Consider the following 24327-nt stretch of genomic DNA (forward strand, 5'->3'; position numbering starts at 1 on the left):
ATGGTTACTTGAGCATGGTGCATAGTTATGGCCTTAAGACCTTAGTTGTAATGGTTTATTCTTTTGGTTTGTAATAAATACGACTTGCATGTCGTTTTCTATTTGTAGTTGTTTTATCTCGAATGTAACTCGAGTTCTTTTGTAAGTTCATTAATATAATTCTTAATGTAACATCCAAGAAGGACAAGGGAAAGAGGAGGCATCCTATGGAGGCCAAGGAGACAATGGAAGCAATAGAGAAGACATATGTAATAGTTATTTTTACACCATAGACTGACCTTGATCTTTTCATTAGCCTGAAAAGATCACATAGGATTGGGCCATAACTATTGCACGTTTACTTTACGCACTTTTCATATGATGTATAAATAGTATGTGTAGAGTAGAAAATGCATGTTTTAATTAGATTAATGATGCATGTATGTATTAGATACATCACCCATGTTATGCCTTTAAACAAGATAAAATCTGTAACGACTCAAGATTTAAAATTAACAAACGATCATGAGATTCTCGTGTTTATGAAACACGGAATAAAATACGAATTTTCTTTATTTCTGACATGGGGCGATTTTGTCAACAACGGGTTCATAGAACTTGTAAGGCTGTGGGTTTTAAGCGAGACCGATGTGACTCCTCCACTACCTGGAAATCAAACCATTGACGAGTATTGATTTGAAGTATTTTATTCAAGGAAAAATTGGGAATCTCTTTATGATGGGATCATGATCGTTCTAAATTAAAAATCCCTAAGTAAAAATATTAAGTTTTAATCAGATGCTTTCCAATGAATGAACACTCATTAAATCCTAGATCGATAAGGGGAAGGGCTGTCAATGGCAGGGGACTCCTATCTATCATGGTGAAATGCGACGAATATAAACGGTTATATTCGGACGTTGTATCATTGGGTCTAAATTAACTGAGTCATCATAATAAGGTGAATATAAACGGTTATATTCAACTATTATGAACTTAGAAGCATAGAGTTTGGTTAAAAATCTATTAGATAGATAAGATCAATTGTTGTTCACCAAATTATCCAAGAATTATATATGATATAATTGACAACTGTTGTCTACCTAAATAATCATGTTTTAAGGATTCCAGTGGTTGACTTAGAACATGACGAAATATGGATCTTGGCTCACTAGAAAGATTTATGGGATATACTTTCCGAATTAATAGTTAGGGCTATTAATTTGATAAAAAATAGTGGGAGATATATTATGAATATATCATAATCATATGAACATAAATTTTTAACTCAGACAATCTAATGTTTATTTTGCGCTTTTATTATTGTAGATACTGAGTAATGGCAAACAACACAAACACACTGTCCGTACATTCAGTCCTTGAGAAGGACAAGCTGACAGGAGGAAACAACTTCCTAGACTGGCAGAGGAATTTGAGGATTGTCCTCAGGCAGGAGCGCAAGCTTCATGTCATTGATATTCCTCCTCCAGGCCCCCTTTTCGGAGGGTGCTACTGCTGATGAACGAGCAGCACGCACAAGGGATGAGAATGATGCAAATGATGTTGCATGTCTTATGTTGGCAACTATGAGTGCTGAGCTTCAAAGACAACATGTGCATATGGATGTATATACTATCAATGAGCACTTGCAAAGCATGTTTGTAAGCCAAACTCGTCAAGAAAGGTTCAACACGAGTAAGTCACTTTTTAATTACAAACAAGGGGCGAGTGAACCAGTTGGCCCACATGTTCTGAAGATGATTGGTTACATTGAGTACCTTGAAACTTTGGGTTTCCCGATTGGTCCGGAAACTGGTATTGACCTAATCATGAATTCTTTGAACAACAAATTCACCCAGTTTGTTGTGAACTACAATATGAATGAATTTGACAAAACACCTACTGAATTGTTGCATATGTTGAGAACATATGAGACCAACATGAAGACAGCTGAACCTGCTCCCATACTGATGGTGGGAAATAAAGGTAAGGCCAAAGGGAAGGGCAAATGGAAGGGTAAGAAGAAGATTGGATCTGATTCTACACCCAAGCCAAAGTCAGGTCCCAAACAGGCTTTAAAGCCTAAAGGTGGTGTGGCCAAGGGTGAATGTCACTACTGTAAGAAAGATGGTCACTGGAAGAGAAACTGTCCAATTTACTTGGAGGATCTGAAGAAAAAGAAAGCAGTTCAGATTTTTGGATCAGGTATTTATGTTATAGAAGTCAATTTGTCTATTTCTACATCTTGGGTATTTGATACTGGATGTGCTTCTCACATTTGTATAAATGTGCAGGGCCTGCAGAGAAGTAGAACTTTGGCTAAGGGAGAAGTGGACCTAAGAGTAGGCAATGGAGCAAAAGTTGCTGCTTTAGCTGTAGGGACTTATTATTTATCTATGCCCTCTAGGCTTGTTTTAGAAATAGAAGACTGTTTTTACGTGCCTGCGATTCGCAGAAACATTATTTCTGTTTCTTATTTGGACAAGAAAGGTTTTTCATTTACAATAAAGAACAACAGTTGCTCTTTTGCTTTGAATGATTTAACCTATGGTGTTGCGCGTTTATTTAATGGTTTATATGTTCTTGATTTAGATAACCCTGTCTGTAATATAGAAAACAAACGACTTAAAATGAATGACTCAAATCAAACTTACCTCTGGCATTGTCGTCTAGGCCACATAAATGAGAAACGCATATCCAAATTACATAAGGATGGATACTTGGATAAGTTTGATTTTGAATCATACCAAGAATGCGAATCTTGTTTGCTTGGTAAGATGACTAAAGCCCCTTTCACTGGTAAGGGTCAAAGGGCCACTAAACGTCTGGAGCTAATACATAGTGATGTATATGGCCCAATGCGTGTAATGGCTAGAGGAGGCTACTACTACTTCATAATATTTACTGATGATTTTAGTAGATATGGATATGTATATCTTATGAAGAACAAATCCGATTCTTTTGAAAATTTTAAAGAATACAAGGTTGAAGTAGAGAAGCAAATTGGCGGAGATGCAAGTATTAAGATCTTACGCTTCGATCGTGGGGGTGAATACTTAAGCACCGAATTTAGAGAGTATTTGAAAGAGTGTGGTATTGTATCACAACTCACTCCGCCAGGAACACCTCAATGGAATGGAGTTTCAGAGAGGAGAAATCGCACCTTGTTGGACATGGTGCGATCGATGATGAGTCATGCAGATCTTCCAATTAGTTTCTGGGGTTACGCTCTAAAAACAGCGGCTTTCACACTTAACCGTGTTCCTACTAAGAAGGTTCAAAAGACTCCATATGAGATATGGAAGGAGAAACGGTCAGGCATGAACTTTATGAAAGTTTGGGGATGTAAGGCGTTTATGAAACGTCAAGAATCTGACAAGCTTGGACCTAAATCCGAAGAGTGCATTTTTGTAGGATACCCTAATGAAACAAAGGCGTATTATTTTTATAGTCCTTCTGAGCAGAAAGTGTTTATTGCTCGAGATGCTGTCTTCATGGAAAGAAATTTTGTTTCCAAAAAAAATAGTGGGAGAACTATAGATCTCGATGAAGATCGAGAACCGCAAAATAGCATTGAACCTGAAGTGGAACAAGAGCAGAATAATGATAATGCTCAACAAACACAGGTTGTTCGTAGATCTGGTAGATTTCGCCATGAGCCAGAGAGATATGGATTTCTCATGACTCAGTGTGGTGATTTGATGCTCATAGATGAAGATGAGCCTCTCACATACCAAGATGCTATGAACAGTCCAGACTCTAAGAGATGGCTTGAAGCCATGAAATCCGAGATAGATTCCATGTACGAAAACCAAGTATGGACTTTGGTTGATCCACCTGAAGGGGTAAAACCCATAGGGTGCAAATGGGTTTTTAAGAAGAAAAAGGGCATGGATGGAAATGTTCAGACCTATAAAGCTAGGTTGGTTGCAAAAGGTTTTAAACAAATTCATGGTATTGACTATGATGAAACTTTCTCACCAGTGGCTATGGTCAAGTCTATAAGGATTTTACTTGCCATTGCAGCATTCCATGATTATGAAATCTGGCAAATGGATGTCAAAACAGCCTTCCTTAATGGAAGCCTTGAAGAGGATGTGTACATGACACAACCTGAGGGTTTTGTCGATCCAAGGAATGCTGGCAAGGTATGTAAATTGTGTCGATACATTTATGGATTGAAGCAATCCTCTAGGAGATGGAATATCCGTTTTGATGAAATAGTCACAGAGTATGGCTTTGTTCAAAACGAAGATGAACAGTGTGTTTACAATAAGGTTAGTGGGAGCTATGTGGCATTCATAGTACTATATGTTGATGATATACTACTAATGGGGAATGACATACCTTCTCTAAAGGCTGTTAAGACTTGGTTAGGGAGCAATTTCTCCATTAAAGACTTAGGAGAGGCATCCTACATTCTAGAAATGAGGATCTATAGAGAAAGATCTAGAAGGATGATCGGTCTAAGTCAGAGCACATACATTGATAAGGTTTTGCATCGTTTTGGAATGCAAAATGCAAAAAGGGGATATGTCCCCGTGTCTCAAGGGATAACGATCTCTAAGGACCAGTGTCCGAAATCATTGGATGAGAAGGACCACATGAATAAAGTTCCATATGCTTCAGCAATTGGATCTATCATGTATGCAATGGTATGTACTCGCCCAGATGTCTCGTATGCTTTGAGCATGACGAGCAGATACCAGTCTAATCCGGGTGAAGGTCATTGGACGGCAGTTAAGAATATTCTTAAGTACCTGAAAAGAACTAAAGATTCATTCTTGGTGTATGGAGGAGAAGAGAAACTCGTTGTAAAAGGTTACACCGATGCAAGTTTCCAAACAGACAGAGATGATACTGTATCACAGTCTGGTTTTGTGTTTTGTCTAAACGGAGGTGCTGTAAGCTGGAAGAGTTCAAAGCAAGAAACAGTAGCTGATTCTACAATGGAGGCTGAGTACATTGCAGCTTGTGAAGCAGCTAAGGAGGCCGTTTGGATTCGAAAGTTCATTTCTGATTTGGGAGTGGTTCCATCGATCGCAGATCCCATTGATCTATACTGTGATAATAATGGAGCCATTGCACAGGCTAAAGAACCTAGATCACACTCCCGGGCTAAACATATACTCAGGAGATTTCACCTTATTCGAGAGATTAATGAAAGGGGTGATATACACATATGTAAAGTGCACACAAATGATAACATTGCAGACCCACTGACCAAAGGCTTGTCGCAGCAGAAGCACGATGGTCACACTAGTTCCATGGGTATTAGATATATGGATGATTGGCTCTAGTGCAAGTGGGAGATTGTTAGTGTAGGTGCCCTAGAGGCAATACATTATTCTTTTATAATCTTTATGTCAGTTGATCATTCAATAAATATATTTATTATGACCTTAATTACTGCGATATTTTGGTAGCATAATAAATGTCCTTAGAATCATGATACAAATTGTATAGTTTAAGTACATGACTTGAACTTGAGATTATATAATATATCATATTCTTAAAGGTCCCTAGTCGAGTATTATTATATAGGACAATAATAATACATAGATAGACTAGTATGTTGTTTGACAAGATAACCACATCTCATTGGTTATAAGTATGGGGATACTAAAGTCAATACATAGGTACATGTGAGAGTACATGGTACTGGACAGACCCACAGTGAGATTCTTCATGTTTAATAAAGTCATAAGAAAGACTCACAGTGATAATGGTGTAACAATCCTTTGACTTGAAATCATTTTATTTCTATACGAGGATTAATATACTTTGACTATATTAAAAGTTACTTTTGATCGGGTGATGATAAAAGTGGACATCGGGTATATCATGAGTCGTATGAGAAATATGAATGATAGATAAAGGATTTAACCCTCCTATAATTAGGAGAGATATTATTGGCCTCTTGATTGAGTGAGATTATAACAACATGGTCATGCTCAAATAATGATTTGTCTCGATAATCTACTCATGGATCAAGTAAACCCGGATTAAATGTTGAAGAGGATGACTAAATACATGCCTCGAGTTTAATCTATAATATGTATGGTTAAAGGGATTATATTACATGAAAAATATTAATCACGAAAGGTTTTATCTAATCACGATTTAATTATTGTTTAATTGGGTAACAATGATGTATTACTAGATACCGCTCATTGTTTATAATTTTATTAGAGAATAAAATTATTGTCAATTAAATAATAGCCTATAGGGTCGCACAAATAGAGCACTTAATGGAATAGTTAATTTAAATTATAGATTTAAATTAATTGATGATTATTTGAATTTTATTATAATTAAGTAAGACTTAATTGAGATAATATAAATTCGAATTAAAAGGAATGTTTTTGCCCATAATAATTAAGTATGACTTAGTTATTAATTAAATAATAGAAATTTGTTTTTATTATTTAATCCAATACCTACTAGGGTTGGGCTTTGCTATTATGGGCCTTTTTAATCAGCCATTATAAATAGATAATGGTAGGTTAAAGAGGCTTGTACGTTTTTAAGAAAAAAACCCTAGCAGCAAAGAGAGGCAGAGGCAATTCAGATCGTCAAGAAGGAGGCTAGTACATCCATTCCGTAGTCAAGTTCGTGAGACGTTCTTGAAGGTGCTCGTGTGGATACCATAGAGGTGTTTCTCCGAGAGGTAGACACAAAGCGTGATAGCTAGGATCTCCGTTGAGTTCGTGAAAGTTAAGATCTTGAAAGGTATGATTCGTTATCTCAATAATCTGCCCATAATTATACATGGATCCTGTTTTGGGTTTCGAAATTTTTATTTTATTTACGTTTATCCGCTGCGTTTTATGTCTTCGGAACCCAACAAAAGATCCTATCAGATTTTATAAATCAATTGGAAGTATGAACTGGGCTTGTGAATGGTGAAAACTATTTAAGTTTTTTTTTTATTTTTCTGAACTTTTTCCGTCGGGGCTTAGATTTTAAGCTGTGACGGGTAATTTGGTACTTCTTTTTAGGGTTGATAATTTGGTATTGTTAGTTAATTGTGTATATTCTTAGGTTCTTGTTGAGTGATGAATTAGGCTTATATAAAATTAAACCTTATGGAGTGAAATTCAGTTTAATGAAAGAAATATTAATTCAAAAAATTAATCATATGCGAAGTAAAATCAGAACTACTTATATTCGAATTATGAGTCCGGCTTGATTTTTTCGGGGTTAATACAATGACCACAATAGCCCAGGGATGACAACGAGTCAGATTGATTCAGGTTTCATAAGATTCAAATTCAATACATTATGTTTCGATTAGTTCGAGCCCGAGTTTGAATATTGAAAATAAAGATTCAAATGAATATGTAGGTTTTTTTTTGGAATTTCAGTTCAGATTCGAATTTATATCAAATACTTTGAAAGTAATTAATTACAAATAATTTAAATTATTGTTATATTACGATATGTAACACATTTTTTGAATGTTAAGAATACAAATACTCTGTATATTGTCAACAAAGTGTTTGTCAACTAAGTGTTTATGTAGAAATTGAGTTTTTGGATTTGCTAAATCTAGGTCAATGGATTTGCAAAATCTAGGTCGATGGATCGACTAACTCTGTGTACAACTTTTCTTTTGTCAGGGTACGTATGTATAACTAAATATAATCTAGTAAAAACTGAATATAATCTGGACCGCATACACTACGTTTTCCCGGGGAAGATCTACTCATACAATAGAGACTATCAAGACGCGTTTACATATTATGAGAGTCTGAACAAATCTTTTCCCGAGCTTGAACATTGAAGGCCTTTTTATTTGGGGGGGGGGGCGGTTTACCACGGACCGTTTATGCAACAAACTGTTTTTCAACTGTTGGATGAGGCAACCAAGGGCTGAGATCAGGATAACAAGCCTCAGGGATCGCGGACAATGTCAGCGGTTTGTATAGACGGACTACGAACAATGTAAGCGGTTGGGGATTGTTTCCTTATCCTCGACAATCCCATCCTCGCCCTCATTTCAGCATATACAACCACACAAAAAACTCAAATAACACTTCCAAGTTCAACATTTTAAGGCGATTTTGAGGCATTTTTTGAATAAATTCAAGCATCTTTCTCGGTTCAAGGTATATTCCTTCTCTTAAATTTTAATTTATCATGGCAAATAATTTATTTTCTCGTATGTTTCATCATAAACGTAAAAATTAGAAAAAAAGAGTGTTGATCATGTTTTACATCTTGATGATTTAAATACTAGTGAGGAACCTAGAACCCTTGTACTTGTTGAAGATGATGAGTTTGTAAATAATATTGGGAAAAATGAGGAAGTTATTAATTTAGATGACGATTTGGTTGATGTTGAGGATGAAGATGATAATGTAGAGGATGAAAACGAGCTTGAAAATGATTATATTGAGGGCGAGGATGAAGATGATAATGTAGAGGATGCAAATATTAATGAAAATATTGATGGTAATGGAGTTCCATATCTGAATCAATTTTTCTAAAGTTTGGATGAGCCCAGTCATTTTTTTAGGGCTTATGCTTTAAGAAATGAATTTGCCATTAAAATTTAAGCAACCCATCGTAATAAAGAAAACGAGATATATGGTCTCCTATATGTTTGTAGGCTTTCGGGAAAAAGAGATGTCGTCGAGATTAGTAAAAATAAACGGCGTCGAGAGATTCTTCCTAAAAGTGAGTGCAAGGTGAGGATGTATGTGAATTATCAAAAGAAAAAATGTCTTGGAGATAACTAGCCTTGAGTTGGTACACAACCACGGTCTTGTGTTCCCTAGTAAGATTAATTTGGTATAACGCGAAAGACATGTCAACACCGCTACCCGTAGTTTGATTAGAACTATATATGGTTCGGGGGTTCGTAACTGTCAAGTGATAAATGTCATTGGTAAGATTCATGGAGGTAATGATAAAGTTGGTTTCAATGTTTAACATGTTAGGAATGTGATAAGATATGTGAGGAAGAAAAGGTTTGATATTAGTGATGACCAAGCGGGGTTGGACTTGTTGCATAGGTTGAATGAAGAAAGTGGTTCTAAATATTTTTTTAGGACCGAAGTTGATGAAGAGAATTATTTGAAGTGACTTGTATGGATTGATCTGAGATGTTTAATGGCCTACCAAAATTTTGGCACTGTTATGGCTTTTAATACCATTTATCGGATAAATAGATATTCAATACCATTCGTCCCATTTACCGGAGTGAACCATCATTAACAATCGGCGATTTTTGGGTTTGCACTAATGCGGTATGAACACACATCGACTTTTCAGTGGATTCTTCGTACTTGGTTTGAAGGTGTGGGGAATAAGCCTCCAATGACTATAATTATTGATTAAGATCAAACCATGACAAGCGCTATTGCGGATATACTCCCGAATACTACCCATTTATTTTTATTCTTGGCACATAAGTCTAAACTTCCCTGAGAAATTAGCTCATTATTATTCGGCTTTCCCGAAATTCAAGAAGGACTTCAACCATTGTATTTATAATTCCCTCATTGAAGATATTTTGAGGCTAGACGGGAATCATTTATGGATAAGTATCACTTGCAAAAGCATAAATGGTTAAATAGGTTATATGAGTTGAAGCGTAAGTTAATTATTGCGTATACTAGAAACACATTTTTGGGATTTCAAAATAGTACATCGAGGAGTGAGGGGATGAATTCTTTCTTTGATAATTATGTGAGTTCGGCAACTGGGTTGAATGAATTCAAATGCCCAAAAAGCATTGGGAAGGCAATTCATGAGGGAGAAGGGAGAAGATTATGTCACGATTAATCTTAAGCATTCCATGAAAATGCATACCACATTGGAGTATCATGCTTCTTGTATTTACACCAAGGAAATGTTTAGAAGATTTCAAGATGAATTGGTTGAGTCTTCAAAATAATTTGTTGAAAAAAAATGAGGAGCTTGTGAAGATGGGATATCTATACGTATTATGGTTGTTATAGGCCCATGTCCAAGCCTATGAGAAGAAATGTTTATTTTGTTGCATTTGACAAAGTAAGCTTGATGGGAATGTGTATGTGTAAAATATTTGAACATTCGGGGCTACATTGTAGACACCCATTGGCGGTCTTCACTAAAAAATGAATTTCAAAAATTCCCCCGTATTTCATACACTCGAGTTGGACAATGCATGCCAGTAGAGTAGCTGGTGTGTTGCCTTACGATTTGGATATTGGATAAAGTCATGAGATGACCTTAACCGATCAATTTAATAGCATGACAATGATAACCATGAGTTTTTGTTAAAGTAGCATTGCATCTAAAGAACGGTATGATTATGCCGTTGGAGTGATGAATCGAGAAATACCAATTCTCGAAAGAATGAGCGTAGATGGAATTAATTCTTACGAAAGGAATTCTCATGCTCCAAATGCAAGTGCTCATGAAGAACCAATTCTTGATCCTATTGTGTCCCAAACTAAAGGGAGGAAAAGGACGTTCGTTTCAAAAGTCCCATAGAACTGGTTGGTAAAAAGGAGAAGCCTCCAAGGAAGTACACATATTGTCAAAAGGAAGGTCATGATAAAAGAAAATGTGCTAGTAGAGTAGAAGATCTTAAAAATGATCAAGAATCGCAATATAATTAATAGTGTAGTATTTGTAACGGAATATTGTAATCTTTTAATGAATTTGCATTTTTAGTATTTAACATTGCTTCTTCTTTTGTTATGTTTTATTGTCATATAATTATGTTTTATTGTCATAGGTTAAATGAATAGTGAGTATAGTGGTGTAAACAACCCCGATAGTGATTATAGTATTGACAACAACTCCGATCATAATTGTGATTCGGTTTCCCAAGTTAACAACACATTCTCGGACTCTCAACCAAGTAACTCATGGTATGAGGACAATGACGAGAAAGTTAGGGTCTCACCAACCTTTAGTGAGATGGAAGATGCATGTGGAGAGTTGATTCCCCTTGTGGACAATGATGAGTCGCCTCTTGTGAAGGAAGAGGAAACAGACTTGTACCCGCTCGATGAGGAGGCTTGTAGGACCAAAAATTAGATCGAGACATTTAATTGGATGGGAGGTAGTGAAACGAAAAACTTGGTGAACTCTCATCCGGATCCGTACTTCCTTGCGATCTTGAATTTGGGCAACAACACGCCCGATGGCAAATGGAAAAAATCCGGATGGAATGGTGGTAAGCTTGTTAAATGTGATCGGATTTCCAATATTATAAAGTTGAGGCCTCGTGAGGGTTGTAATATGGACCAAATATGCATTGAATCTGTGAAGGGTTGGGTTTCACACCTAACATGAGGGACAGAGAGGGAACGCGGAACATGTTTTGCAAGATTTCGTCTCTACGATGGCTCGAGTACCATTCCCGTAATCATTTGGAATGACTCCAACCCTTATCCATAGAAGCTTACACAAGTATATATCTGTGATTGTTGCGTACTTGTTCTCTACAATATTACATGCTTCGTGGATACTACTCAAGGAGTTGCTCAACACCGGTTATCCAGGGGTCTTTCTAACGTACTAGGTATTTTTTGTTAGAGGACCAAATATATTAATTTGTTTCTATGTATTCCCTAATATTCAGTGAATTCTAGTGATCATATAATTTTCAGTCGCTTCTATGTATTTCGTAATTTTCAGTGAATTCTAGTGGATTGTATATATTTCGTAAGATTTCAAGTACGAAATTTAAGATTGAAAGTCTACTTATAAATTAGAAATTTTTATAATTTTTAGAAAAATAGGAAAATTAGAAATTACAAGTGTAATTATAAATTAGAAATTTTTATAAACTTTAAAATCTTGGTCTGAACAAAATTGATTTTTTTTACATTTGGACACTTTATTGACTTTTTAAGGATTTTTCATTTTATTGTAAAAATTGAAAAAAAAATCTAAAGATTATTTATTAATCTATTTTAAGGTCTTTGAAATTCATTAGGAATTTTTTAAGTTAGTTTAAGGCTAACTTCCAAAATTAAGCAAAAGTTAAAGAAGGTTTTTTTTGGTGTTATGCTCTATTTTTACTCTGTTTTGTGGCTTCAGAAGCAAAAAAAAATCCAAGACTGACCGCAAACAATATCCGCGGTTGGTACTGGATTTTTTTTGCTTCTGTAGACAGAAAACTGAGCACAAACCTAGAAATTACAATACCAAATCACAACACCATCCAACCATACAATACCATCCAACCACAATCACAATACCAACTCCACTACAATCACAATACCAAATTCATTCAACTAAAGCAATTACAAGACCAAATTCACAACCAGCTACATATTTCAACTCATAATCCAACTTTAAAAACCAAATTAAAAACCAAAATAAAATCGAACTACGTAATCCGACTACATAAACCAAATTAAAATTCAACTACGTAATCCGAATACATAAACCACTATAAAATCCAACTACGTAATCTGACTACATAAACCAAAATAAAATCCAACTACATAATCCGACTTTAAAATTCAACTACATAAATTAAATTAAAATATTAGGAAATAAAGCTAACTACTACAAGATTCATGACGTTTGCACATACGAATTCCGGAAATCCCCCTTGCCTTCTCAAGTTGAAGCTCCCTCGCTATCCAGTACCTAAAGGTGTCCACCTCCTCTTGTGACCAATTCTCTACCAAGACTAAGTCATATCCTTGTGTGAAATAGTCCATGAATTTCATCACATAAACACCGCAATCATTGCAGTTTCGTTGCTTTGGTCTAGACGGTAGAGATATGGCCTCGGCTGAAGGAGGGTCACGTCCCTCGAATGGATGTATGACGGTTCATCATTCAATGAATCCATGATATGCCATTTAAATTCTCTAGTATTTAACATGAACAAACCCAATGCACATCTGCAACATAACATAGGAGGAATATGTAGTCCAAATCGAGAATAGAAGGCCCAACATTAGCAACGACAAAACCAGTAAAACTACATAATGCTTTATTCAATGCCCTCTTCAATATATCTTCACCGATGCTAGATGCTCTTTTGATTTTCTTCACATGTCCTTTCCCAAGTACCATGAAGTAGGGATCCATGAACTAATAAACGAGTTTCCTCTCCCATATACCTGCAGTGTGAATCCCTAAAAATAAATGAGTTAAATGTATGAATTTAGCAACAAGTAAAATGTATGCAACAATTTAAATGTATTAGCAACGAGTAACAAAAAATACCATATAAGTGTATATGATCCTATTATCAACCCATATTCCTGGAGCAAGGCTCTGCATCATTGACGCATGGACATGATAGCCCTGAACACTAAGACCACCCGGGATCCTCGGCCCCATCTCTAATCTGAATATATCTCATTCTTCTTTTCATGCTCAAATTCTTCGTGATATTCTACTTTTCTTATTTCATCATGCGGGATACAAGCTTCGCAGGTCTACTAGATAAGTCAATAGTATGGGGGGCTGAGACACATGATGAGCTGAGACACAGACTACGTTTATAACAAACGATGTTTTGACTGTTGGATGAAGCTACAAATGGCTAGAATTAAAACAAAAATGCTTAGGGACCGCTGACATTGTCCGTGGTATGGGCTAATTATTATTTTACCCCATGTACACGAACCGTGAATAATGTCCACAGTTGGTATATGTTTTTTTTCAGTTCTAACCACAACAACAGCACACATTATACACATAAAATACATAAAACACAGCAGAGAGACCGAGAGCAAAGAGAAGAGAAGAGAGGAGAACAATTCCAACCCCTTCCAATTATCAACTCTTCCTTCCTAATTACGGGTGCGTACTCGATTTAAATTTTTTTTCCTTATCGGTTTGGATCTTTATTATTTTGTTGGATTATTTTCATAAATCTAGTATAGTTTTGTTTGATTAGTTCCGGTTAAGTTCGATAATACGCGTCTTAGTTCATGAATATATGCATATTTGTATTTGTTTGATTCCTAGTTCGATAATATGTGTAAATTGAAAATTAGGGTTTAGAATTTTGGTGATTTTAGGGTTCCGAATTTGGGTTTTATTATGTGTTTGAGAATGATATTTTTTAATCTTGTAATTACACGTATGAATGAGGCAATATTAAAGTTGCGATAAATTGTATTTTTGGTAATTAAAATTTAATTTGATATAATGATATTTAATTACAAATAAAAAATTTTAACATAGCGAAATATATTTTGATGGAAATTATTATTATTATTTAATTCTTGTTTAATGTTGAATACGTGGTGATTGAATTTTGTTTACAACATTTTCAGGTATTGCTAATTTTGATCATTTCGGAAATATGTTGCCGGGTCCGAATGTGCATAATATTATTTGGGATAATCGATATCACGTTACTGAGGATATTTGGGACGGTGTAAGGAGAGAGGAGTTGGATAGTTATTCCAGAAATAAGTCGTTGAAGGATTGGAAGTTAAGAAGACCATAGAGGGATTTGTTACACATGCTTGGATTTGAGATATTTGCAGACCCTCATGTTGTCTTGGCTGCTGATACTGATACTAAGTTGATATCCGCTTTGGTAGAGCGTTGGAGACCAGAGACCAACACTTTCTTTATGAGACATGGGGAGATGATTGTTATTTTGGAGGATGTGGGCTTCATTCTAGGGTTGCCCGTTCAGGGGGATGCATTGACATGTGGGGTGATAGAGAACAAGGCTCAGTATTTTGTTAATAATTGGTTTGAGCCTTTGACCGAGGAGGATGTGGAAGAGGCTTTGTATCAGAATAATATTAAGCTATCTTGTTTATTTAATAGATATGATAGAGAGAAGCTCGAGAAGAATAATATGTTGGCCACAGTTGTACATACGAAGACGTATTTGCTATTCGTGATGGGTTGTATCCTCTTCCATATGAATAACATGTCTTTTGTTCATATCCGGTACATCCACCCTCTGATTAATATGCGGAAGATTCCTTACTATGGTTGGGATGCAGCTGTGTTAGCTCACTTATACAGGGGATTGGAGAATGCTGCGAAGAAGGGTAGTAAGACCATTGCTTGTTGTGCGTGGTTGTTATAGCTTTGGCCTTATGAGAGATTTCCTCGCATTGGCGTGACTGTACGGGTCCCCGACCAGGAGGATTATCCGGTTGCTGAAGGATGAGCCTATTCTACTCATCAGGATATTATAAAGAAGCACAGGAAGGCAGGTCCTCACCACAGTTTACCATTTTATAGGGGTGAGTTTGATGGTGTTGTTGGTGATGAGGTAGTTTGAAGGCCATATGCTAGATTCGAGCAGGTTATGGACTGTGAGATGATACAAGCACAGGTAGCTGAGTGTGGTCCATTTCCCCTCATATGATATGATGTGGTTGAGTGGTAGCATTCGGACAGGGTGAGCAGATAGTTTGGTGCTAGTCCCCAGATTCCATGAGCGCCAGTGAACACGGCTGGTTATAGGGGCCTAAAAAGACCACGTTTGTAGGAGAGGATTGGCTTGTTCGGTGGTTCATTGATATTGGCAGATGGGCCAGGTTTTGTTCAGATTTAGATGGACGTGTTGATGACTCAGTTGACATTGCTCCTGAGGCTGATTACATGGCGTGGTATGCATATGTATCACGTATGCGAATAGGGAAGTCGGATCCACACCCTCAGCAACAGTACACGACAAGGGAGTTGTATGATTGCCTCGAGATATATCAAGTTGTAAATATTTTACAAATTTTCATATTTCACATTACACATTTTGCACAACACATTACTATATGAATTGCCTTCACCCGTATTTCATCAGAAAATGCGTTAGAACTAATGTCGGGATACAATATTTAATCATAGCCGTTCGTAATATTTTTATACGATGAATGAGTCATTAGTTCTAACGCATTTTCTGGATAAATACTGTATTGATAATATAGGTGATAATCATTTTGTCTTTCTTGTTGACCATGTTCCGGATATATATTGCTAATATATGTGATAATTATTTTTGTCTTTTCATTTTATAAGTGCAAAACAATATATATATATACATATAAAAGTGCAAAAAAGTTAACAAAGAACCAAACAAAAATTCTACCGAGCAGTGAAATATTCACCATTGAGTTTCTACAAATTTTGGACATTATTCAAAGGATTTTTGCTACCGGCACATTCTAAACATTAAAAAATATAAAATTGACTCATTTAGATGGATAAAATTTTTTTGTATGCAGGGGGTTTATCATTATTAAAGAGTACGAGCCCGTTATTTTTAAATGGAAATTAACAAATCCTGCTTGATTAGTAGTAGCAACTTCATACTGTATAATTGTTTTTAATTAGTAATGTAATAAAACTAATAAACGTGCTATAAATAATAAGTAAATATATGAGCATACAAGTGCTAAAGAATGCACATTCTTTTATTTTGATGAGTAAATATGCACATTTTAAAATTTTAAAGTTTGGTATGATTTAATTTTAGAACCGGTTTGAATTAAATAAATTTAAAATTACATTGAAATATGCAAAATTCAATACTGACTATAAACTACAACAACGGATCTTAAAAATGTGTCAGATCACATTTCTGTTTTGGTTCATTTTCAGTCTGTACTTGCACTAGCTAGAAGAGGACACAAGAAGACGAGGACGACGAGATGGCAAAAGGGCCAGGTCTCTACTCTGATATCGGCAAGAATGTTAGAGGTAATTCTTGATCCAAACCTTATATGAATGTACATTTGCATGTGTACATGCATGGGTTGTTATTGTTATAATTATGTTGTGTGGATTGTGACAATTCAGATCTTCTGTATAAGGATTACCAGACCGATCATATGTTCGCTCTCACTACCAGCACTCTCAATGGAATGGTTAGCATCCTCTATATCTCATTATTTTGTATAGATTGATTAGGTTGAAATATTGATGTTCAATAATCAAATTCCATTAAGATTTTATTTCGAATATTAGAGCTGTTATATATGATTTAGTTCTGTACTGGCTATCATTTCATCTATCTGTATTGATAGCAAGTGTATATTAAGGGTATGTACACTAATTAATTAGCTTAATTTTTGAAACTTTAATTAGTCTGGACTCTGGATTCTTATCCTCATCAAGTGGTTGACATTAATTTGTTTAATTACGATGCAGTGTCCACAGAAGTGAGGAGAATAATCCGTGTTGTGTTTAGTAGAAAGGTTATCGTTCTTTTTATGGTTAGGCGTACTTGAGGGAATAATTAAATTTGACTTGCACTTGTGAAATTTGATTGAATTGTGTCTTATTGAGTTGTAAGTCAGCATGACTGAATTGTGTCTTATGCCGTTCTGCTAATATTTGTGGAGCTCGGGTGTGGAAGACATTCAGTTGTTTGCTTTGCTCAGTTGTAAACATTGTGTCACCGCATCCATGTTTCAGGTAATCACTCCAACAGCATTAAAAATGGGTGACATACTTCTGGCAGACTTGAGTACCCAGATAAAGAGTAAAAACGTTCTAACTCATCTCAAAGTTGACACTGCCTCCAATGTAAGTTACGGAGTTTAATTACATTTCCTGCAACATGTTAAAACTCTTTTTATGTCTTGCTCAAGCTTTACTTTCTTGACTCCCTATGTTTGATCAATGGTTTCTCACCTGATAGTAAAGTCTGGGTGGTACTGAATATATGAATCACATACAATTAAGTAATAATACCTCACTTGAATGAGTGGACAAGCCCATAGACAAACAAACGAATCACTTTAACAGGTTGGAAAGGATCGAACTCATAAACTATGCCTGAACCAACTTATAAAAACTACTAGGCGTGTGAAGGCTCATACCCGTGACCTCCCCCTAACCATCACACATACCATGTTAAGTTGCCCTCACTTCAAACTTCAAGGTGTCAAGAGGAGGGTTTGATTGGATTGAATTGAATTTATATAAGTGTGATGTATGCATGCATTGGTCTTGACTCTTGAGTTCGATTTCTGCATGTTTAAACCTTAAAAGGATAAGGAAAGATACTAGTCGTGCTTCTAATCTTTTCAGCTACTTAATGTTGAAAATGTTATATGATTGAATAGAATATAGCTAATTTATCGAGCAGAATCCAAATGTTCCTTCATTCATTCTTAAGACAAGAAGCTCAACCGCACATGTGAATGACTGTTTTACTGATAATGTATTTTAATCTGCAGGTGTTGACAACTATTACAATTGATGAACCTGCTCCTGGAATGAAGTCAATATTCACTTTTGCAGTTCCTGATCAAAGTTCTGGAAAGGTATAATATTTGTTCCGTGACCAATCCATTAGAATTTAGAAATAATGCTCCATCGAAATTAGTGAATACATTTTTTTGTTTCGGAGCACATCTTCTAGTCTGCACGTTTGACATCTTTTAGATTCTAAGATCTGACTTCAGAAGGTTTTGTAACAGGTGGAATTCCAGTATTTTCATGAGAATGCTGGAATAAGCACCAGCATTGGCCTAAAAGCTGTTCCAGTTATCAGTTTTTCTGGTGTAGCCGGGAATGACAAACTTGCACTTGGAACTGATATTTCATTTGACACTGCCACAAGAAAATTTATTAAATGCAATGCTGGATTAAATTTCTCCTCTTCCGACCTAATTGCTTCTTTGTCACTGTAAGTACATAAATGTCTAATAAGGATTTGCCTGCTTGCCTAGCGGTCTAGTAGACAGTGAGTGAAGTGCATAAGCCCCTTCAGTTATAGGGGCAGAAACATCACTAGCTAGCAAGTGAAGTACCAAACAGGCCCTGTCCACGAAGCTGAAGGCTTAGTTTACTTTTTCTTTTTTTTTTTATGAAGCTTCCAAGTTTAAAGCCTAGAGAATAAGAATTCTAGTATGGCAGGAAAACGTAAGAACACTTGAGGCATTATACTGACAGAACTCTCAAGTAACATGTTCCTTTTTTACTTAATATTAGCTTCGCTCTTTGGATATTGCATATAAAATTTAATTTTGGTAGCTTAGGAGGATCCAGTACAGTTTGATAATAAGCAAGCAAAATGGCCCTGCAATCACTGAGTAGTGAGTCCAGAGTACAATTGCAGGCACTACAGTATTGTTTCCTTACCCCGTAACTTTTTTTTGCTAAATCCTTACCCGATAACTTTATTTCCACTCGCATCAAATCCCACTTATATTCTAGCATAGGGATGAGCTTTTAACAAATAGAAATGTAGTTCTGCAACACTAGGGATGGTGTAAATGGTCTTCCTACTGAATGATCAAGTAGTTTGTTTTTTCTGAATATTGCAGGAACGACAGAGGGGACACTCTCACCGGTTCCTACTTCCACACAGTAAGCCCATTGACCAACACAGCTGTAGGGGCAGAGTTCAGCCATTGCTTCTCAAGCAATGAAAATACTCTCACCATTGGCATACAACATGCATTAGATCCACTTACCAACGTCAAGGCCAAAGTGAACAACTATGGGAAGGCAAGTGCTGCAATCCAGCATATATGGCAACAGAAGGCCATTGTCACAATCTCCGGTGAAGTGGACGCTCTGGCTATCGAGAAAAGTGCTAAAGTAGGACTTTGTCTAATCCTCATGCCATGAAAATCAGTCACAAAGTGTCACCTTAAGATTTGTATGGTGCAGAGAAATAAGTAGCTAAAACGGTTTTAATAGTACAGGATAACTCATTTGCTATGAGAACTCTTTGTTTTGTTAATTTGCCGGCCATTGTGTTTCCAAGTAAGTACCTTTGTAATTGGATGTTAATGATGAATTACGGTTGTCGACAGAATCCAGATTGATCATTCCTTGATACAGTCATCAGACAATTCTTCTACAGGTTTCAAGGTTGTTGAGTAGCAGACCACCTTAACTCTATATGAATTATGAAACTATAGAACATACTCTGTTATTAGCAAATCAAGAAGGTAACACTTATTTTATCAGTTTATTGGAGATCGGAAGTGAGTTTATTGTATCAGTTTGGGCCAAGGGCTCTGCTTCTTTGTTAAGTGTTCTTCTTTTACTGTCTTCACTCTAACAATTGGTCTGACCTGCCTCACCACTTCTAATTTCTACATCGAGTTAGAGAAGACAGTGTCGGCCTTAAAAGATAAGATTTCATCATTACCAATCAACCATTCAACCAGACCTTAAAAAAAAAAATCATCCATTACTGAGGTGTGCACCCTTCTAAATCATCATCCATCATGTCACAGCTAGTCCTAATACCAGTGTGCCACTTCAGATTGATACTGCGACTGTTGCTTCTCCTACTGCTTATTTTCATCGCCGACTAGAGCTACCTATTTTCAACGGGGAGGATCTAATTGGCTGGTTGGCTCCAGCAGAACAATACTTTCAGCTTTCAGCAAACTCCGGAAGCGAAAAAAGTTCCCGTGGCTCTTATGGGAATAAATGGTTCCGCCTTACACTGGATTCGATGGCTTCGCCAGACTACTCCAGACATGTCTTGGGGTATCTTCAAATTTGCTCTTATCAAACGTTATGATGATCGTCACGAATCTGAACGTTTGTGCTCGGTTTAACATACTACCTCAGTTGATACATACATCGAGTATATTGAACTAGTCATTGACCCCGCTGGCCTTAGCAGTTTATTTAGGTTATTTTGTTATTATTTGTAAATCATTGCGAATAACGTATTGTAAATATTGTGAATAACGTGTTGTAAATCTCGAATTATTGCATAATGTATGACTTAATAAATACACATCGAGAGAGTAGAAATTGAAGAGAGAGAATTATTGTTCAATATGTTTTTCAGTGTGTCTGATTTCAATAACTGAAGATCCTATTTATACTTACAAAAAGATATGATAAGATTACACTTATTACGAAAAGATCGGATAGGATTGTACGTGCTACGAAAAGATAAGATAGAATTGCATGTGCTATGAAATGATAAGATAGGATTGTACGTGCTATGAAAGGATAAGATAGAATTTTAATCAAAAATTTTGCTTACTAAGTTTCTCTCTGAGAAGTTGTGCGAGTCTTCTTTAGTAAGTATCGCGAGTATTCCTTAGTAAGATTTGACAATCATTATTATAAAACTCCCCCTTAATTGTCAAATGTGAATTATTGCAAAGATTGACTGCCTCGTTAAAACCTTGCAAGGAAAAACCCAGTAGGATAAAAACCTTGACGAAGGGAAAAGAGTACAGTCTCCCCCTGAATAAAATGTCTCACATTTTGACATTTTGATGTAGCAAACTTTTTAACCTCCGTATACCCATATTATTTTTCAGCTTCTCAAATGTTGATGTAGGTAGTGACTTTGTAAGTATATCTGCCAGATTATCGCATGAGCGGACTTGTTGGACATCAATATCACCATTTTCTTGAAGTTCATGAGTGTGGAAGAATTTTGGCAATATGTGTTTTGTTCGGTCCCCTTTAATATATCCTTCCTTAAGTTGTTTGATGCAGGCCGAGTTATCCTCGAATAAAACTGTAGGACTGTCTGAAATACTTAATAATCCACATGATTCTCGAATATGTTGAATGGCCGACCTTATCCAAGTATATTCTCTGCTTGCTTCATGAATTGCTAGTAACTCTGCATATTTTGATGAAGTTGCAGCCATAGTGTGTTTTGTAGACTTCCAAGAGATAGCAGTATCACAATATGTAAATAGGTAACCTGTTTGTGATCGCCCAAAGTGAGGATTTGACATGTATCCCGCATCTGCATATCCAACTATTCGTGATCTTGAATTGTTTGGGAAGAATAGTCCAAGATCGATTGTCCCTCGAAGATATCTGAATATATGTTTGATTCCATCCCAATGCCTTTTAGTAGGGTCAGAACTAAATCTAGCCAACAGGTTCACTGCAAATGCAGTATCAGGTCGTGTATTATTTGCAAGATACATGAGAGCGCTAATTGCACTGAGATATGGAACTTCAGGTCCAAGAGTCTCTTCATCTTGTTTTCTAGGACGGAAAGGATCTTTTTTAACCTCGAGTGATCGAACAACCATTGGTCTGGTTAGTGGATGAGTTTTGTCCATGTAGAACCGATCAAGAATCTTTTCAGTATAGTTTGATTGATGAACAAATATTCCTGAAGATAAGTGCTCCACCTGTATACCTAAACAAAATCTTGTCCTTCCAATATCTTTCATTTCAAACTCATTTTTCAAATAGTTAGCAGCATTAGTAATATCTTCAGCAGTACCGATAATATACAATAATATCCACATATACAACAATAATATCAAAAAAAGTTGATGATCGTTTAATAAAAATGCAAGGACACACTTGATTATTAACATATCCATGATTCAATAGGTATTCACTAAGCCTGTTGTACCACATACGACCAGATTGTTTCAAACCATACAATGATCTTTGTAATTTAACTGAATATAAATGTCGAGGCTTAGTGTCCTCAATATTTAACCCTTCAGGGATTTTCATATAAATATCACTATCAAGTGATCTATATAGGTATGATGTCACAACGTCCATCAAACGTATTTCCAGTTTTTCCATACAAGCCATACCCATTAGAAAACGAAAAGTAACTTCATCCATCACAGGAGAGTATGTTTCCTGGTAATCAAAACCAGGTCTTTGAGAGAATCCCTGGGCTACTAGTCGGGCCTTATATCTCACAATTTTATTTCTCTCATTTTGTTTTCGTACAAACACCCATCTATTCCCGACAGGGACTACACCAGCTGGTGTTTGGACTGCAGGTCCAAATACTTTTCTCTTGCGCAAGGATTGCAATTCTTCTTAAATCGCAATTTTCCATTTTGGCCAATCATCTCGGTGTCGACACTCTTCCATACTTTGTGGTTCAGGATCGGAGTTCATAATAATATCAGATGTCACGAAAAAAGCATATACATCATCAACCTCAATACTCCCACGATCCAGTAATTTCGCGTTATGGACATAATTCATTGAGATCTCATAACTTTCAGGTACATTTGCTTCTGTGGAAGCATTTTCCACTTCTGGGGCATGTGCCACTTCTGGGGCAACATTCTCTTCTGGAGGCAGTCCCACATCTGGGAGTTTTGTTACAGCCACTTCAGGGGCTTGAACCTCTTCAGGAGGCAATACCACTTCTGGGGTATTTTCTGAAACTTTTGCCACTTCTGGGGAAATTTCAATCAATTTCCGTTTTTGTGGTACAATATCTTTTGCACCAGTAGGTCTACCACGCGTCTGGCGTGGCTTTGAATAACCAATCAATTCTTCAGGAATTGATTTCTTAGTAGGGATTTCAACTCGTGCCGGAGCATTAACAGCAGGTATATGTGATCTTATAATATGTCTAGAGTCACTAAAGGTATCCGGCATTTGATTAGCAATATTTTGCATATAAATAATTCTTTGAACTTCATATTCACATTGATTAGTACGTGAATCAATAGAATTTAATCCTGATACATTCCATGATATTTCGGAATTTAATTTATGCAAATCATTATCTCCCCCTAATTTAGGGAACATGGATTCATCAAAATGACAATCAGCACAGCGAGTAGTAAAAACATCACCAGTTAATGGTTCCAGATACCTTATAATAGACGAAGAATCAAAACCAACATATATACCAATTCTTCTTTGAGGTCCCATTTTATTTCTTTGTGGTGGTGATATAGGAACATACACAGCACAACCAAATACTTTTAAATGAGATATATTAGGTACTTGACCAAGAACTAATTCTTGAGGGGATTGTTTGTGGTAAGCAGAAGGCGTTATTCTAATTATATTTGCAGTATGAAGTATTGCATGACCCCAAATAGATATAGGTAACTTTGCTCTTAGGAGTAAGAGACGGGCAATAAGTTGAAGTCTTTTAATTAAGGATTCTGCTAAACCATTTTGTGTATGTACATGAGCTACCGGGTGTTCGATTGAGATTCCTACTGACATACAATAATCATTAAAAGTTGCAGATGTAAATTCAGCAGCATTATCTAGTCAGATTGATTTAATGGGATGGTCAGGAAATTGAGATTGGAGTTTAATTATTTGGGCAAGTAATTTGGCAAAGGCTGTATTTCGGGTTGTAAGTAGACATACATGAGACCACCGAGTTAACGCATCAATTAAAACCATAAAGTACCTAAATGGGCCAGAAGATGGTTGAATAGGACCACAAATGTCACCTTGAATTCTTTCTAAGAATTTTGGGGACTCGGTTTGAAGCTTAACTGAGGATGGTCGGACAATCAGTTTTCCTAAGAAACATGCCGAACAATGAAGCTCATCTTGGAATATTATCTTTTGAGTTTTAAGAGGATGTCCCACAGAATTTTTAACGATACGACGCATCATAGATACTCCTGGATGACCGAGTCTTTCATGCCAAAGGGAAAGTAGTTTTGGCTCTATGACTTTGAGGATGTTGACACTATGAGATTCAAGAACTCG

At 36.2% G+C, this 24327-nt stretch overlaps 1 protein-coding gene across 1 annotated transcript; it reads left to right on the forward strand.

Moving 5' to 3' along the window:
• Positions 1–16495: 16495 nt before the first annotated feature.
• On the forward strand, positions 16496–19791 carry LOC141678084 (mitochondrial outer membrane protein porin of 36 kDa-like). Its single transcript, XM_074484311.1, has 6 exons — positions 16496–16623; positions 16723–16790; positions 17341–17451; positions 18108–18194; positions 18351–18559; positions 19200–19791. The coding sequence occupies exons 1-6, from the start codon at positions 16575–16577 to the stop codon at positions 19504–19506; spliced, it is 831 nt and encodes a 276-aa protein (XP_074340412.1). The 5' UTR covers positions 16496–16574; the 3' UTR covers positions 19507–19791.
• Positions 19792–24327: the final 4536 nt, after the last annotated feature.

This window comes from Apium graveolens, chromosome 8, assembly GCF_009905375.1.
Source record: "Apium graveolens cultivar Ventura chromosome 8, ASM990537v1, whole genome shotgun sequence".
Lineage (NCBI taxonomy): Eukaryota > Viridiplantae > Streptophyta > Magnoliopsida > Apiales > Apiaceae > Apium > Apium graveolens.

Excerpts from the sequence above, each read along its gene's own strand:
- LOC141678084 (XM_074484311.1), top strand. The coding sequence starts at position 16,575 with ATGGCAAAAGGGCCAGGTCTCTACTCTGATATCGGCAAGAATGTTAGA. Across the intron at positions 18,195-18,350 it reads CTGATCAAAGTTCTGGAAAG|GTGGAATTCCAGTATTTTCA; the intron begins GTATAATATTTG and ends GTTTTGTAACAG. Across the intron at positions 18,560-19,199 it reads CTAATTGCTTCTTTGTCACT|GAACGACAGAGGGGACACTC; the intron begins GTAAGTACATAA and ends TGAATATTGCAG.